General features: G+C 40.8%; 1 protein-coding gene across 1 annotated transcript in view; it reads right to left on the bottom strand.

The window, feature by feature from the left end:
- Window positions 1-6,270: 6,270 nt before the first annotated feature.
- Window positions 6,271-17,466, bottom strand: part of bnc2 (basonuclin 2) — a 210,225-nt gene continuing 199,029 nt past the window's right edge. Inside the window, 1 exon segment of the mRNA XM_055019862.1 lies at window positions 6,271-12,075. Within this exon segment, the coding sequence (XP_054875837.1) occupies window positions 11,289-12,075 (787 nt within the window). The 3' untranslated portion in view covers window positions 6,271-11,288.

Here is a 17,466-nt window from a genome sequence, read left to right as displayed (position 1 = left end):
TTTTGTTCCATCTTTTGTCTTTGAAATTGAAAGGCGAAGCGCGATCCGTTCAGGAAGCATGATCCGATCCGTTCAGGAAGCGCGATCCGATCCGTTCAGGAAGCGCAATCCGATCCGTTCAGGAAGCACAATCCGTCACTCTGGCTCATTTCTGGAGAAACTCTTCCAGATTATTCTGAAAATGTACATAAAAAAAGTCATATATTTATTCATATTAGTTAACATACAACTTGTTATAATGTTACCTATTTTCCTAGATAATGTTATTATTCTCTTAATGAAGAACTGTTAGCTAGTGGCTCCTGTCAGTGCGCCCTCTGGTGGACTCAGCAAGGACAAAAAAGCCTTTATTTTTATAATAATCACAATTTTTATGAGATTAACTAAAGGTATTATTGGACTGTACAAGACTATATATTACCTTGTGTTCATGGGAAACACTAATTTGTTACATACATTTACCTTTTCGTTCCAAAACGCAGTTAAAATATTTTTTTCTTTATTTCTTGTTATTCTCATCAAATCATATATTATTTTATGATTAAAATTATTTATAAAATGGACTAAAAAGTGTTTCTTTTAGCACATGTAAATTAGCTGATGGTACGGATCGTGCAGTGATGCCAAGCACACGCCATCTTCCCACAATCCATTGCAATGTAAACAACATGGCAACTTGTTCTTCTTCTGTAGTTTATTTGCAGTTTATAATCTCATAAACTAATCGTCATCAACCATCCTGAGGTTAACACAACCTGTCTTCACATGCCGTTATCAGATTAAATATAAAATAATTTCATTAAATTCTCTCATCTAACTTTGTGTCATTAAATACTTTACATAATGTGTTTGAGGCTTCCTCAAAATGTTAACTATAGTTATTAAATGCATGTTGTCTTTTCCTTTCCCTTCTTTTTCTTGGATATTTTCTACAACATGGTGACCCAATATTTAAATCCATAAAAACTGAAACATCCAGCACCGTCTATTGCTGCTGCCTAATTGTTGATCCCTGTAAATGGATCCAGCTCCTGCAAAGTTTAGTCTTTTCCAGGGAAGTGTTTAGATATTCACACTATCTCTCTGAACCGAGGGGCATCAGAATCCGGCCGTAATGGTTTGATTTGCCCAACTCTAGTTGGATCGATGCGGCTGTTTACAGTTTCTCCCTCTTTCACCCCTTTTGTCTTCTTTCTAATTTAGTGTTCCCAAACCACACTCAGGAGCCTGAGTGTGTCTGCTGCGCTTGCATCTTTGCCCTCCTCTCTGCTCTCCATCACTGTCCATTGATGTTTTCCCTCTCTCTTTCTCCGCTCCTCGTCCTCTCTCCTCTCTTGGTTGGTCTTGGAAAAAGAGCTGCATGCCTCCACACTTCTGGACAAGACTGATGGCTCGTCAATAGCATTAGCCAGCATTGCAGGCCTCACTGGTGTAGAACCGAATCAATAGGGCCCAGTAAAAAGTCTTAGAGGTGCGCACAGCCCATTTCAGCCGATCCTCATGTTACCAAAGATGAGTTTTTATAAGAATCCAGGAGTCGCTGCCTAATTTATTCTCTTTATTGCTGTATTTCCCCAGTTAGTCAATAAAAGATGAGTGTTTCTGCTCGCCATCACTTCCTAAGAAAAATTAATGAAAGATTAATGTTCCTCAGAATAATATAGTTGTAGCAAAATCTGCATCCTTGCAGCGACATGTAAAATCTGTTTTTCCTTCACAAATTCTTCCAATTTATTTCTGATTAAGGTTTACCTATACAATCAATTGTTCTTGAAAGAAAATTGATTTCTGCTTTTACTCCTGCACTGATGTTAGCGGAGTCTGATCAGCTGAAACCAGATACTTCATTTGGGAAAGCCGAGATAATTTGGTTTTCTGGTAGGTTCATTTCACAACAGATTTGAGACAGAAATTAAACGGCGTTTCCTCATGTTGTATTTCAGTAGGCTCAATTCGATTGGGGACCAAAATTGCAACATTTGCTAAATTTTTAGCTGGTGGTTTGGTTTCACACTGCTCTGTGGCAAACGAACCAAACCAACTGAAAAACCTGTTCCCCTCCTCGCCTGTGGTGGCGCTACACCAAGAACTACTGAAGGAAACAACATGAAAACCTCTGAAGACGACACGAGCGCAACTTCCTTCTTCACAAAATGTAATCAAAAATTTAACTTTTGACTTCAGTGAACGGCCTGAAACCATTTCTCCTGCTCGCGTTAGACTCACATGTTTGGTTGTTTTTACCCAGAATGCCCTGCTCTGTGGTCCACCTCCTGCTTTTGGCGAAGTCTCTAGTTCACATGGCATGAGACCGAGGTTTGTTGGAGGGCCAGTTTGCTTTTTTGACCCGACTGCACACTGGACCTTCGAGAGAAACGAAGTTTGTCTCAAATCTGTTGTGAAATGAACGTACCAGAAAACCAAATTATCTCAGCTTTCCCAAATGAAGTATCTGGTTTCAGCTGATCTGAATGTGAATGCACATTAAAAGTTTGGCTCTGTGGAGATCAGACAATCGCTCCATTAGTTCAATGAAAACACAACAGTGTAGGAAAACACATCTGTCCATTGTACATGGACCAATGCCCAAATAAGACAGCGTGATTTTTAAACATGCTTATTCATGTGGGATTTTAACTGCATTTCTTATTTTATGGAAACACCAGAATTATGCCATACTGGAAATCCTTCTGAAAAAACAGTGGTAAGGTCCGAAGAGTTGGTTGCATATGAACTGGTGTTTTGAAACAGAAGCATTCATAACCTGAGGTGTTCTTTGATCTAGAATCGCATGTCATAGATGATGATGTCATAGATGATGATGTCATAGTTCTGGGGAAAGTCTTGCTTCTGCTCATTGCTATGGAAACGATCAGACCAGTTCTGCATGACCCAAACTATTAACCCTTTGCTACAGCATCACTCATTCATTCGAGATGCCATGATGTTGTGGACATTCAATTAATGAGTCACCTCAAAGTTCTTTGATGGTCGTAAAATAGCTATGATGTTTGATTCTGGGGAAGAAAGTGTAGGAAATGTTTTATGGGTTGCTTTTAGCCCGAAACTATATGGGGCATCCTTGGGGCATCCTTGGGGCATCTTTGGGGCATCCTTGGGGCAACCTTGGGGCATCCTTGGGGCATCCTTGGGGCAACCTTGGGGCATCCTTGGGGCATCCTTGGGGCATCCTTGGGGCAACCCGAGTCACTGAAACCAACCTGGTTCAGTAACAAGTGCAAGTCGTAATTAGGCCTGTCGCGATAAACAATAAATCAATTAAACAAGTTATGAAAACCTTGTTGATCAGAAATCAGACACATGGAAGTCTGCATAAACAGAGATTACAGCCAGTCTGAAGTTTGAACAAATTTGGAGTTTGAACAATTTGTTTAAGCCATGCAGGGATTTTACAGCACACGACTGCAATGATTGCTAAAATCAAGAAATGGTAACACATTTTGTTGGATGACAAACTATCCCAGAAGTTTTTGTGATAAATAATAACAATAATATTGTTGTTTTGAGACAGCAATGCAAAGACATTCTGAAATGTCAATTGAAATTTAAAGTCTAATGAACATTTAACAGTGGAACTGGAAGACATTTCAAATATCCAAAATAACAGAAACATTAAACAAACGGTTTTATGAAGTCTCTGTAAAGACAATTAACCTTCAAGAAAAGGCTTTGTTGAGACAAAACCTGAAGACTTTTGTCATCCAGTTTTGATAGAAAGAGAGAGAGAAAAGGAAAAAAAAGATAAATCATGGAAATGATTGAGCTTCTTTTCATTTGCAATTCATTGACTTATTTAATGGTAAATCTGGATGGAGGTTGTCAGAAACCAGGCTAGTCTTTCTCGACTCCAGCTTAAACAGAGTTTACTTCAGTTCTGGACAGGGTAATTGCCGGTGTAACCCACATAAAGTTAAGAAATAGAGATCGGGTAGGCGGGGTGGTCTGCCTGGCCAATGGAAGTTTGGTTTCCATGAATGTTTAGACCAATCAGAGAGCGGAATGCCACAGAGGCTCCTCCTTCTTTCCCGTGTTGGCAGCGTTGATTATGAGCGGGAGATCCGACCCTGATGAGACAGCTGAGACAGAATCAGTTTTTTTTTTCCTGGATTGTTCCTGGAGTGGATTCCTCTATTGACCTTGATGGCGAGCCTTCCCACCTGGACTTAGAAAGAACTGGATTTCCTGCCTTGCATTTGGAGCCCTGCTGCACCCTGCTGCACCTACTGCGCCCTAATGCACCCTGCTGCACCCTACTGCGCCCTACTGCACCCTGCTGCATCCTGCTGCACCCTACTGCACCCTGATGCGCCCTGCTGCACCCTACTGCACCCTGATGCGCCCTACTGCACCCTGATGCGCCCTGCTTCACCCTGATGCGCCCTGCTGCACCCTACTGCACCCTGCTTCACCCTACTGCACCCTGCTGCACCCTGCTGCGCCCTGATACGCCCTGCTGCACCCTGATGCGCCCTGCTTCACCCTACTGCACCCTGCTGCGCCCTACTGCACCCTACTGCACCCTGCTGCACCCTACTGCGCCCTGCTTCACCCTACAGCAGCCTGCTGCACCCTACTGCACCCTGGTGCACCCTACCACACCCTGCTGCACCCTACTGCACCCTACTGCGCCCTACTGCACCCTGATACGCCCTGCTGCACCCTGCTGTGTGGTAGGCAGTTATCACTCATATCTGTATGAGACACCGACTGACATTTTTCGTTGTTGTTTCCTGGAAATTTTGGACTTTGCTTTTCGGACCGTTTTCTTTTATTTGACATTACAACAAACTGCTGTGCAGGAAATTCTCCTCATATGAATGATGTTGAGTGAGACCTGAATCGGGATTTAATTTGATTGATTTATTGTGAAAAAGATTAGAGTGCAGATTACCAAACAGATTTAAAATTGATGTTTAGCACTTGGCCAAGTATTGTTTTTATTTTATGTATTTTATTGTGTGTAATTTTATTTTCTTAATTGTGTGTCTTGTCCAATTGTGAGTTTATGGTTTATGTTACTAAAGCTAACCCTTTAAATTCACTCAACTGTGTTTGTGTGTCATTTAAACACCCATCGTGCTCCGACAGCCGAACCTATTGGCCCATCTATAGGAACATCTTGGACCCTTCTTTACTGTGTTACACCAGCAGATTTAAGAATGGACGATAATGTGGAGATACCAATGAAGACATAATAAATCTCTACAAAGGCAAGAATTTCGATGGAAAAATCTGGTGAGATTTTTTCACACCTGCCCAGAAATGCCACTATGATGGAAATCCTTCTGCATGTTGGAGAAAATGTAGAAATCAAGACGCAAACCATCATTACGTCTTCTGGGACTTCCCAATTATAAAAGATGACTGGAAATAAATAAAGATATTTTTAATGATGTAGATGCCTGATTCACTTCGGGACCAAAACTGAAATATTTGTTACATTTTCAGCTTCTGTTCTCTTTCTCTCTGCTCTGAGTCAAACCAACCGAACCCTTTGATCAACCTGTTCCCCTCCTCACCTGCGGGGGCGCTGCACCAAGAACCACTGAAGGAAACAACACAAAAACCTCTGAAGAAGAACAACTTCCTTCTTCACCAAATGGAAACAAAAGTGAAATAGCGTCAGATTTTAGCGCTTGGAGGGTTTCTCTTTTGTCTTTGGTAAAAAACCAGGATCATTTCTCCGTCTAGTCGTTTCTAATTGGTCTTTGAATTAAACTTCAATTCAAAGACCAATTAGAAACGACTGATTTTTGTTTCCAAAAATCCGTTGACGTTGACAGATTGGATTGTAATTTGTGTCTAACTGAAGACCAATAAACTTCGACTCATTTATCAGATTTGATTAAACAGACCTGATTTCTGAGTGAACAGGGCACTTCTGCTGTAACCGTCTTTAGTTTGTAAATTCAGTATTTTAATTAAGATTATAGATTTCTGTTAATGGAATGTGAATTTAAAATGTAGCGTAGCTGTATCCTGACTTCAGTCCCTTTTTAATTTGATTTCACCTTATAATCAGACAAAGGGATTTTACCTCCGTCAGGTACTAATTGACTAACCGCAGCACCATCTTCTCATGCCCCAACATCTTTTAATAACTCAATTAATCTAATCATCCACTAATTGGTCAAGATAGCCTTTTCCCAGTGGGTTATTGTTTTATCATGGAGCAACTGAAGAGCCCTGAAATCACAGTGTCTGATTAAACGCAGCTGGATTTCACACACAAACATGACAAAATGCCAGTGACTGATAAATCTTTAATATAAAAATTGTACAAGAATTCTGATACAAATTACAAGAGGTATTTGGACAAAATATGAATAAAATTCCATTTACATCCCAAAACCCTTATGCATTTTATGCAAAAAAACAGACAGTTATGATACAGAAACAAATACAAGAAAGGCTAAAAATAAAGAAAAAGAAAAAGTCTCTTAAAAAGGATCATTTTTGTCCTTCTGTCTGCACACGGGAAACACCTCTGCAGGTAACATACAGTATCAATGAAGCTTCCAAAGTCAGCTTTTTACCAGCAGAGTGATGCGAGATCCTTTGCTCTTTTTTTTCTTTTTTGTTAGTTTTTTGCAGTGCGACTATGAAGCCATGCAACGCTGTCGAGTGTAACAGGCTTTTTTTAAAACAGACACTAATGCATCGGATACTCAAAAACACGAGTGAACGAACGTAAAACAAAAAAATCTAATTTCACCAGCTCTTTGAACTATTTCTACTTTAAGACTGCAAAACAAAGTGAAAATTGAATGTAAAACTTTTTATTAATTTACAGTATTTTGTTCTCACAGGTTCCAGTTGGAGTTGATGAGGGATTTCTGATCTGTACAAATCAACATGTTTTTTTTATTAATTATTTGCATAATGACGTCCCAAACATTTGGGACGTCATTATGCATAATGACGTCCCAAACATTTCACCCCGAGCTACATTGGCTGCACCCATCAGCCTCTCCTCTTATTGTTCTCACTCATAAAGAAAATGGACAGGTCGGCCATTTTGTCCCCGGCTCCCTGCGTGTCCCGTGAGGAACTGTGGGAAAATGGCTGATCGAATATTTGAGGTTCACTCCGGCGGTTTGGACAGCGCTAAGTGAAACGGACGGTCACCGGCTAGCAGAACGTGTCAAGTTAACAAAAACCTCGAAGGGAAGGGAATCGGGCGGCCATTTGTCATCAACAACCACGAAGAAGGAACTGGTGGCGCTCCGTTTCCTGTCAGATGACATGTCCAAAACACCATCCATACTCTCTGCCTCTCAAAATGTCTCCGTCCCGTTGGGCCAGATGTTTCTGGCGGCTTGTAGCTTTAAGCTAAACCGTCTCAAACCCGACACTGAAAACTGGTTATTAAAGGGACTCGGCTGAATGTTGAAGGATTTGTTTCGTCCTGGTTTTACCAAAAGGTTAAAGCACTTTAAACCTTAACTGAACTCCTTTTTTTCATATACCCGATGAAATGTTTGTTTTTATCTCTCCTAATTTGGATTTAATTCAAATAAAGCTGTGAAGCAGGTGAATTCGTGGGCAGATGCTGACTGCTCCAGCAGGCTCTTCTGAAATTACAACACATTAATCATTAAACTGAAGTCGGCCTCATTAGTGTGACTGGTGAATTAAACTCTTATTAGACCAAGAACTGAGGTTTTACATAATAAAAGTAATTTTAGACTCTTATTTTGGCACAATACAGGAAGTAGCTGTTGTGCTGTGTTTGTCAGACTTTATAAAGAAGCTGCTTCCTGGGATTATAAAGTCTCATAAATCTGAATATTATCACTTTTAAACGGGACTTTGAGTTTTAGAAAACAAAAGAAGCGATGAGGGACAGGAGTTGGAGCAATGTGGAAGTACTGAGAATACTAAGAGAGGTGAATGTTAGCTGCTACCGTAGCTAACGTTGAGCCAAAGGGGATTTCCAAAGAAACTTGGAGAACAATTTTTATGGTCTCTACATAAAAATGTTAAATACTTTAGTTAGACCTGAATACTTGATGTTAGCTTCTTTTTCTTTGAAATGCAACCTGACTCAAAGTTATTTTGCTTTTTATAATGGATTCTTCTCCTTAGGAAAAATGCATTCAGATGTCACCAACCCAAAAACAATTTATGACAAATATCTAGTATTAAAGTAAGATGTATGATTTCTTTCCTTTGTGAGCGAGTATCAGCTTCCTGGTGTGACGTTGCTACTAAAAGAAATGAACAGAACATTTGTCTTTCCTCTAACTACAGGTTAGGGTATCATCTCGGGACGCCGCTCTCCAGCGTGTACCACTCTGGATGTTTCTGTGCTGGAGAGACAGCTGTCAGCAGGGTTCCTGCAGAAGCACTTTTTTTATTTCTGCTGGAGCGATTCGATGAGCGAAGAGGCAGCGAGCGCCTCGCTGAAGCTCACTCCAGGGAGAAGGCAGGGGTTCCTGTACTCAATTTTCCCTTCACTTGGGATAAACAGGCAATTACCCATCCCTCTTTGCTATGCCATGGCCGTCCGGTGAACTTAAGCATACACTATTAGCGCGTGTCCCTGTAGGATCTGCGTTGCGGCGTGTGGAGGTGGTAAGTGAGTAGCAGGATGAAGGAACCGGTAAATGACTGCTCTGACAGACAAAGAGACAAAGACGAAAAAAAGAGAAAAAGTACTGAAATAAATTACTGCCAACCCTGAAGGAGAATAAGCACAGAAAATGAAGAGATGAACTGAATTCAGCTTAATTGAGTGAGTCAAATTAAATTGTTTGGAGCACGCTCTCATCCCTGGCTTTTCTCCCTCTGTCAGTGTCACAGTCTTGTCAGCAACCTTGACGTCTGGCAGTGTAACAAAGTGACAAGTGAGTTATTAGACGGAAGAAGCTGGAATGGCGGGATGCCTCCAGGTAACAGGGAAGCAGCACATTTTTAATGATCGCTGCTGTCATCCTTTCCTCCCTAGTCAGCCTTCCACCTCCGCAACCTTTCCATCAACCTCAGCTCCTCTTTATCTCAGAGACAGGAGGCGCAGGAAGACCGGGCGCCTCCTGTAGGCGGAGTCTTAAAAAAACGCATGAGAGGTTTGAGGCGAACGGGTCACGACGTCTGCAGCAGCGCGGCTGAAAGAAGAGGAAGTGGATGTAAGGTGGTGTTTATACTGTACAGCACTGCGCTCCTTTCCCACCACCGTGTGTTAGCACCAGTCGAGTAAGAGTAGATCTCCTTACAGAGAAACAAGTGATTTTTTTTTTTTTTTTACAAAAAAATAAAAACCTTTCACTGGACAACATATATCACCCACTAATAAATACCCTTTCCTTTGGCTGCTTTCTCCAACTAATTAAAATCTGTGTACCGTGAGGGGCTCTTTGCAACCAAAAGAAGGAAAACAACATTTGCAGAATATATGTGAAGGTGGAGCTCAGCGGTGGAAAAAACAAAACAAAACAAAAAATCACAGTTAACGTTTTAAGACTCAAGTGCATCGTATTGATTAAATGGTGCGTGATTTTAAAGACAATGTCTTGTTGAAAGAGCTTTTTCTTAAGCAAACTCAGGCATTTTGGTCACATTGGAAGATTTTTCTTTCATTTCAATCTGCGGATGTTTGTAAAAACACCAATTATTTCTTAAAATACTCAACCTATTAACATTTTTTGTTTATAATATAGATTTAGGCCTTGTACATACGGTACTTATGAAAACAAATATTGTACACATGGAATCGATTTCAGAAAAGTTTTCATCCACATAAACTCAAACAAATCCGTTCCTCATTGTTGCTTTTAACACGCCAAACCCATAGGGGGCAGTACAGCGCAAAGCTCACACCTACATTCAGCCATTCAGATCACTTCAAAACAACTGTGACTTCCTGTCAGGAGTTAAACATGGCGCCTGGAGGTACAAATACATGTATGACCATCGTTGCATTTAGCCGTCAAGTTGTCAACACAACGCGCTAAATCTTCACCGTACGACTGATAGGTAAGAGAAAAAAGGACGCAGTTTTTTCTACTAATTGCCAACACTAAGACAACAAGACAAGATCCAAGTGTGTCACATTTCACAGGTTAGGAAAGGTTAGAGGGAAGTAGGTCAGCTATGCTAGCTTGACTTTGACAACCTTAACATCTAGATGTGCTGCAGAATTCGGTGATTCACTTCAGTGAACAAAACATGCAAACACAAATAGAGTTTCCTCAAAGCTCCAGTTTGGTTGGAGTTTACATTAATAATCATTTTTAGTGATGATAAAACTGAGTTTTTGTGTGGATGAAAGGCAATTTGTTTTCCCTGAAGTACGTGTGGACTAGGCCTTATTCTGTGTTTACTTTGACTAGGTCATAAAAGAGTTGGGAAACATTTCAGGTTTTTTTCAGAGGCTCTGAATCTGAGCGCATGCAGAAAGAAAGCGTTTGAAGGTTCTATTGCTTCATCGGCAACGAAGCCGCCGTGGACCCCCACTTTAATTCACCATTGCAGAAATCCTCATTAATTATTACACATTCCCCCTTGTATAGATGCAAAGTGCAAAAACAGAAAAGAAATTAAAAAACAGAAATACAGAGAATGATATCAGTGTAAGAGCCTAAAAGAAGCATGCCGGCAACCTCTGAATATCCAACAAGCAGTTAAAACAATTCACATGATCCTGTTTATTTTCCCCCATGAATCAGATTCAAACCAACGAAAATGAGTCGTCTTTAGGGATGCTACCTCTTTCTTGCCTATAGATGGAAGTATCGTACTGTACTGTAACATAAATCCAATAAAAAGAGAGGAAAAGGAAGCAAACAACCATCAACACAACTCTTACACCAAAAAAGCCTCTTGGGACGTTATTTACAAATGGAGCTGTCATGCTTTGTAAGGGGTCCATTTAAAAGTTATCGATACACAAATACAACAAGAAGTTTTTCTCTTTTTTTCTCAGAACTACTGTTTCCGCAGGCAAAGTCACAAATAAAGAGTTTGAACAGATTCTTTGGACGTAGACGTAAACACAAAGAGTAGAAGATCGAAACAAAAACAGACGGAGGGGCTAATGAGTAAAATCACCTGGAGCTTTGCTATAAAGTAAACTCCGAGCCGATTGGCGTCATCCTGTTCTTCCAAAGAAGGAAAAGTCAAAGGACACAATGATAAACTTCATCTAGAGTCAATCATTTTATACATGGAGAGAGTAATGTCTTGCAGTGACTTACAAAGGACGGGGCTTACAGCTTGTACTCGACGGAGGAGGAATGAAGGAGCAGAGGAGACAGGAGGGACGTCGTTTAGTCTAGGATGGTAGAGAAGGGCATGTTTTTATGGAGATTCGGGTTCTGAGAGTGTCGGTTGCGGCTGCGCACGGAGCTGAACACCATGTTGCAGCCGGGGATTTTGCACTTGTGCATCTCGCGCAGGTGCACAGTCTTGTAGTGCACGCGCAGGGTCCCTTTGTTGCTGTAAACCTTGTGGCAGATGTTACAGAGGATCCCACCGCTGCTGCCATTACTGCCCCCTGTGGACGAAAGAAGGAACGGCGACGAGGACGAGTCCAGCTCCTCATCTTGTCCTCCTTTGAGTACTCCGGTCTCATCCCGATGTCCGCCTTCCGCCCGCCGGGAGAGGTCCTCTCCCTCGCTGTTGCCCTCATCCTCTTCCAGGTCATCCAGGAGGATGCCTTCGTCGCTGCCGTCTTCGGACTCGTGTGAGGAGTGGATGCTGCTGCTGGACTGAACACTGGAGGTGGTGCTCAGGTCCAGCACCATGTAGTCGTCCGGCTGGCCCCGGAACAGGCCGTTGGTGTGGTGGTTTCTAAGGTCGTGGTTGAAGGGATGGCGGGGGTATTCGTTGCTCATGTGGGAGAGGGGGTTATGGGTCAGGCCAGGGAGGCCGAGGGCGGCGCCCCGGAAGCCCATCCTGGCCATCGGGTCCAAACCCATGTGGTGCCCGGCGTAGAGCTTGGCCAGAAACTCGGCTCGCAGGTCCTTGGGCAGTGGCGTGAGTTGAGGGTCGAGGACAATGTCGTCCAGCTCTTTGGTCAGCAGTTTGCGGTGCAGGTTGATGTTCGAGCTGTGCCTGGCGGAAAGAGAGAGGCGGTTAGAAATCAAAACCCAGACAAAACCAGTCAGTCTTAAAGGGGCGGCCTTCAATCAACCAGCTATGTTACCGTCAGTCGTTATAAAAATTGGATCAAATTTTACTTCATGGTTTAATGCTTGGAAATTGGGTCTCTGTCTTTTTAAGAAGCTCCCGCTCTTTCTGAAACTCCGCCTACAGGAAGTCATCACAACATGGCTCCTCTATTAACCCTTTACCAACGTTTTTACCTGAGAAGCATTATGAGGATTTATAAATGTGTAGTTTCAGTTGTTTGCTAATTTCTGCTGGCTAGTTTGAAGGAGACGAATAACTGAAGAAAATTTGTATTAACATGAGCTACAACAACATTTAATTTTCCTTTGGGGCCAATAAAGTATTTTTGAATTTGAATGGGGGAAGTTGGTTAGCTTGGAAACTGCAGCTCAGAGGTGGAGCTACGTCTTGGAGGCGGGGCTACGTCCACCCAGGCGTTTTGCTCAGCTGGATGTTTGCCATGGAGATTAAAGGATTTCTCAAACATGGACGAAAGAATCAAAGCAACAACCCAGGTATGTTTTTGATGAAAAAATGATTTTACATGATATTGTCCCTTCCACTGTGCAAAGTTTGAAATTTTCAGGGTTTCTTTTCTTTTAAAGTTGTCTTGATCAGAGATTCTCTAAAGGCCTTTCAAATCATTTGTCAAATGAACAATATCTGCAAGTAATTCCTTTTAGCAGCCAGGAAACACCTGAGCGATGCGTCATCCTTCAGCTCATCGGCTGCCCTTTGCTCCCTGCTGTCAGCTCACCAGGAACCGCCTGTATTACCCTGAAGGCCTTTGGCGGAGAAGCCACTAGAGATGCACGGAGATATCGCATTCGCACAGCTTTCATTTTCACTGACACACAGCTTAGGTGCTGAAAGGTTGCGCTAACCGTAACACTCTTCAATAACTACAACTGCAGGAAAAAGATGCTGCAAGAAGCTCTGGAGCCAATAGAAAGTGTTCACTCATCATCAAACAATATTTACATCTTTGGTTTGTTAGTGGTTTCCTTAATATAATTCTATTTTTATGTCACATTAATCATCTGGATGCAGATTGGAGTCCAGTTCGCCTTGATCAGAGGTTCCCAAGCAGCTTTAGCTTCTGGGTGGAAACGAACGAATGCTAACAAACAGAAACAAATGCTAACAGCGCTAATCGCTAATAATGTGAGTCCATACAGTTATATCTTGTTTTGTTTTTATTAAATCAGTAAAATCATGTTTTACAGCGCGGAGCTGTCCGGTAGCCTTTTCATGTGACGATATAAATCAAATCATGTCAAATTTCAAATTGGAATCTTTATTGATCAGTAGAGATGAAATATCATTTCAACTGACATGCAGATCCAGTTTTAAACTGGTTGTAACTTTTTAATGAATGATTCTTATGTTGGAATTCTGTAGGTCAAAGGTCGTTCACAATCCCAAGAGCCACTTCCACTCTAGTTTTTGCTAAATTAAAGCCATTTAGAGCCACTAATGTGACACAACCTTTGGAAAAAAAGATATCTTATAATTTTTGAAAAATTTCTACAGATAAACTCCCAACATTTTTAAAGAACCATTATTTTATTTCTGTTTAAAATAAACAAACAAAACATAAAAGCCTTGCAAAAAGACAATGGGAGGTTGGTATTTATGGAAAATTATATTTAAAAAAAGAAAAATAGATGGAGAAAAATAGTAGCTGCACTTTTAGAGTGATTTTATTGTGGAAATGAAAAAAATGTAAATTTAATCACAGCTGGTTCTTTATTGTTTTTTATCCTCTGTGGTTTGTTAGCAGCAAAAAGGGTTAAAAGGTTTCAGCTGCGCACTTTAAAACGTACAAATATTACAGGACAGTTTGAACACTGAAGCAAAATTAATAAACTTAACATATCTGAACATTATTCCACATTATAGCTATTGTTTTGATGAATAAAAAGCCAGAGACAGAGCAGCTGCTACTGTTTACCACTGTCAGCATGTCTGCTCCGCTCAGCCCTCAAATCCAATAGACTCTGACTCAATTAAATAGTCCAGCATATTGAATGGGAGTTTATCAATTGATTTGAGCAGAGGTAATGTGATAATGGAGGGGAACTGGATAGCATATTAGCACGAGGCCCTGACAGCGTTATCGCATTGGTTGAGTATTAGAGGCGGTTTAATCGAGCACCTGGATGAACACGTCTTCGCGTTAAGATGGAATTAATTAAGATGAGGTTTTTTCTAATCCCTCCCTTCAAACAAAACGTAACCGATCAAAGAAACGCAGCAACAAACCATGCTGAAGCCGGGACACAGTTAGCGACACCCGAGCTAACACACAAAGCCATGCTAAACAGTGCAGGGAGCAGGCCTGTCGCAATAATTATCCATCGCAAGCATTTACTGCTTTTCTACCGAAAACTGGGCGATAAAAGTTTCCGGTCTGGTGTTTTGTCTCCAATGAACCTTTTTTTGAAGGATAAATTTGTTTACAAAGGCTTTATATTTAATTTGTTGTTTCTGTTGTTTTGTTTTTCTATTTTCGATATTTAACATGTTCCAGTAATAAGAATTTATTAGAATGTAAAGTTTATTAACCTTTGATAGGCTGTTCTCACATTATTATACCATTACCATTAGATTACTAGAAAATAGCTTCAAAACAACTATAATATCATTTATCACAATAAGTTCTGGGACAAATTATCGTCCAGCGAAATGTGTTATCACGACAGGCCTAATTTCTTTCTTAAGTCCAATTTCACAGCTGCTAAGGAAACTTTAAAAGAGAGGAGAGAGGTGCCCACGTTACAATGAAAACACAGAAAGGAAACTTTAGCAGTGTCTAAAAGGCCTGCTCCTCTCACACACGCTGCGCCTTTAATGTGAAGGGTTTCCATGCAGGGAGGGCACATGTGTGTAAAACACAACAAACTCAACAAAAGAAAAGAATAAAAGATCATCCTGGGCAGGATGGGCAAAACATGGAGTCACAATGGATTGTAGAGCTTACCAGCAGTGGCAGGGTTGATGCAGTCAAAAAGGGTCCCTTTCCTTTAATTATTTACTTCCCTATCCGACATTGTCCTGCAAGAGGTAAACATACATTCATTTCAGGGACCCTTTTCTGTGAGCCAAGCAACCAGGAGCCCGTCCACTCGAGCATCGTCAGCATTGTGAATGTGGGTGAGGGGAGCGTGGAGAATTGATCGGCCGTGGCTGTCGCTGCACCGTGTTCAAACCTTCCTGTGTCTCAGTGGAAAACGGACAGTATTTTCCCCTCATATGGTTTTCTTTATGAGTGTAATGTTGGACGGAGAGCCATGTGGCGATGAATCATTATCAGTGTTTTCTGTGTTTGGGCTGCTGTGGGTGTTGAGGGGCAGAAACGGGTTTTTGTTTGGGTGCTGGTAATGATGCTCAGGTAGGCAGGCCCTTTGCAACAACATCTCCATGTCCATAAAAACACCTTCACACTGCTAATAAGCTCTAAATTAATCTGTTAAACAGGCTAAAGCTCAAGCAGTAAAGCTGACAATCCTTTTCAGACAATAGAGATGCAAACCTGGTGTCTGCGATGGAGAGTAAGGGCCAGGCTAAGAAAGAAAAATACAGGAATAAAGTCATAATGTTATGACAAGAAATCACTAATATTGTGAGAAAAAGTCTTACAGGAATAAAGTCATACTGTTATGAGAATAAACGTGAAATTATTAAATTGAAGTCGTAAAATACCAGAATAAAAACAAAACAAAAATACGAGAACAAAGTTTAACAATTCGAGAATGAACTCATAAAATTACGTGAATAAAGTTGTGAAATTTTTCCTTATTGTGACAATAATGCCGAAATAATAGAATAAAGTCACAATAATACAAGAATAAACTCAAAATATTACTAGACTGAAGTCGTAATAAAAAAAGTTGTAAGATTTTTTTTACTGAATAAAATTGTGACAATATGAAAGTAAACTCATATTGTTATTTTGGAGGAATAAATCCAAAATAATACAAGAATAAAATCATAATGTTGCTGGACTGAAATCGTATTTAAAACAAAGATTTTTTTTTTCTCGTAATATTACAAGAACAAACACATAACATTGCTAATAAAAAAGCCTAAATAAAGTATTAATTTTATAAATCCTCCACATAAATTACTAATATTTTGCTTGGTGTGAAGTTATGAATGTGTTTCAGTTCAACAGGTAAATAAATAATATTTTTACACATCAGGATTAAATCGTTCTCCGAATCAGGACTTTGAGACGATTGTGTTTTTACTTTACTAATGACTTTATCCTCATAATTAAAACACAACAACCTCTTAGCTTGGCCCTAAAACTCTGTTGTGAAAATCACGTTATTATAAAACTACCAGTTTGCTTCTTCACAAGAACTTGTAAGCAAAACTCAACGAGATTTTACTGTAATTATTTACAAAACCAAAAGAAAAAAAAGCAGCTTGTGGTCATTTTAATGACGTCGATTTAACTTGTGTTGTCAGGATAAGTGAACTGCGTCCACATTATGCCCCCTTCTCTTCATTTATCAGATTTAGATCCGCCGCTCCCCTCCGTTCCTCCATCACTCCTCTTCAGTGCGCTTCATCTTCCTCCCCCCGCTGCCTCCCTCCCTCCCAAGCGCCTCCCTGCTGGCCGGTAATGCGGCTGGCAAACCAATTCGGCGGTCTCATCTTCGCCCAGCAGACGGGGGAGGCCTCCGCGGGGAGCCCTGCAGAGGAGGCAGCCTTTCTGTCCCAGTCACCGTTAATCATCTTTAGGTTCATCTGATGGCCCTTGCCCCTGGTTCCAGTGTCGGAGCGAACGTGCGCCGATTCGTACCTAAATGTGCTCATGTTGTCTAAATGGCTCGTAATGTGTAAATGAGATGGAGAGCGGCGAGGTGTCGAACTGACGCTGCCGGTCCTTTGTCTTGGCTGTCGTTGTTATGAGCTCTTAGGTGAGTGGGAGGACGTGGATTTTACCCACATTCATCACTCCGCCGCGCCGTGATAATGGCTCCGGGTTTCTCAGCATAGTTTACCTCTATATTTTAATTAGTTTTTACAGTGTTTCTCTGGTTTTACAGACTTCTCAAAGGCCAAAGTATTGTATTGTGTTTTGGCCTGATGCAATAAATCAATTACATTAAAATAATCATTTCCATGATGATTTCTCTATTTTTTCTTCAGTCTGGTTCTTTGGTCTCAAAGAGGCATCAGAATTCCTTCTGTTGGTTTAGTTTATTTATTTTGGATATTTAAATCCAGTTCCAGTGTTAAATGTTTAGTACAATTGAAAGTTTAATGATCTTTGAGAAAATGTTTAGTTCCTTATATTACTTCAAATGATCCCAAAACAAC

Source organism: Poeciliopsis prolifica, unplaced genomic scaffold, assembly GCF_027474105.1.
Source record: "Poeciliopsis prolifica strain line A6 unplaced genomic scaffold, Auburn_PproV2 SCAFFOLD064, whole genome shotgun sequence".
Lineage (NCBI taxonomy): Eukaryota > Metazoa > Chordata > Actinopteri > Cyprinodontiformes > Poeciliidae > Poeciliopsis > Poeciliopsis prolifica.
Note: the sequence above shows the minus strand (reverse complement) of the source record. Positions and strands in the feature narration are given on the sequence as shown.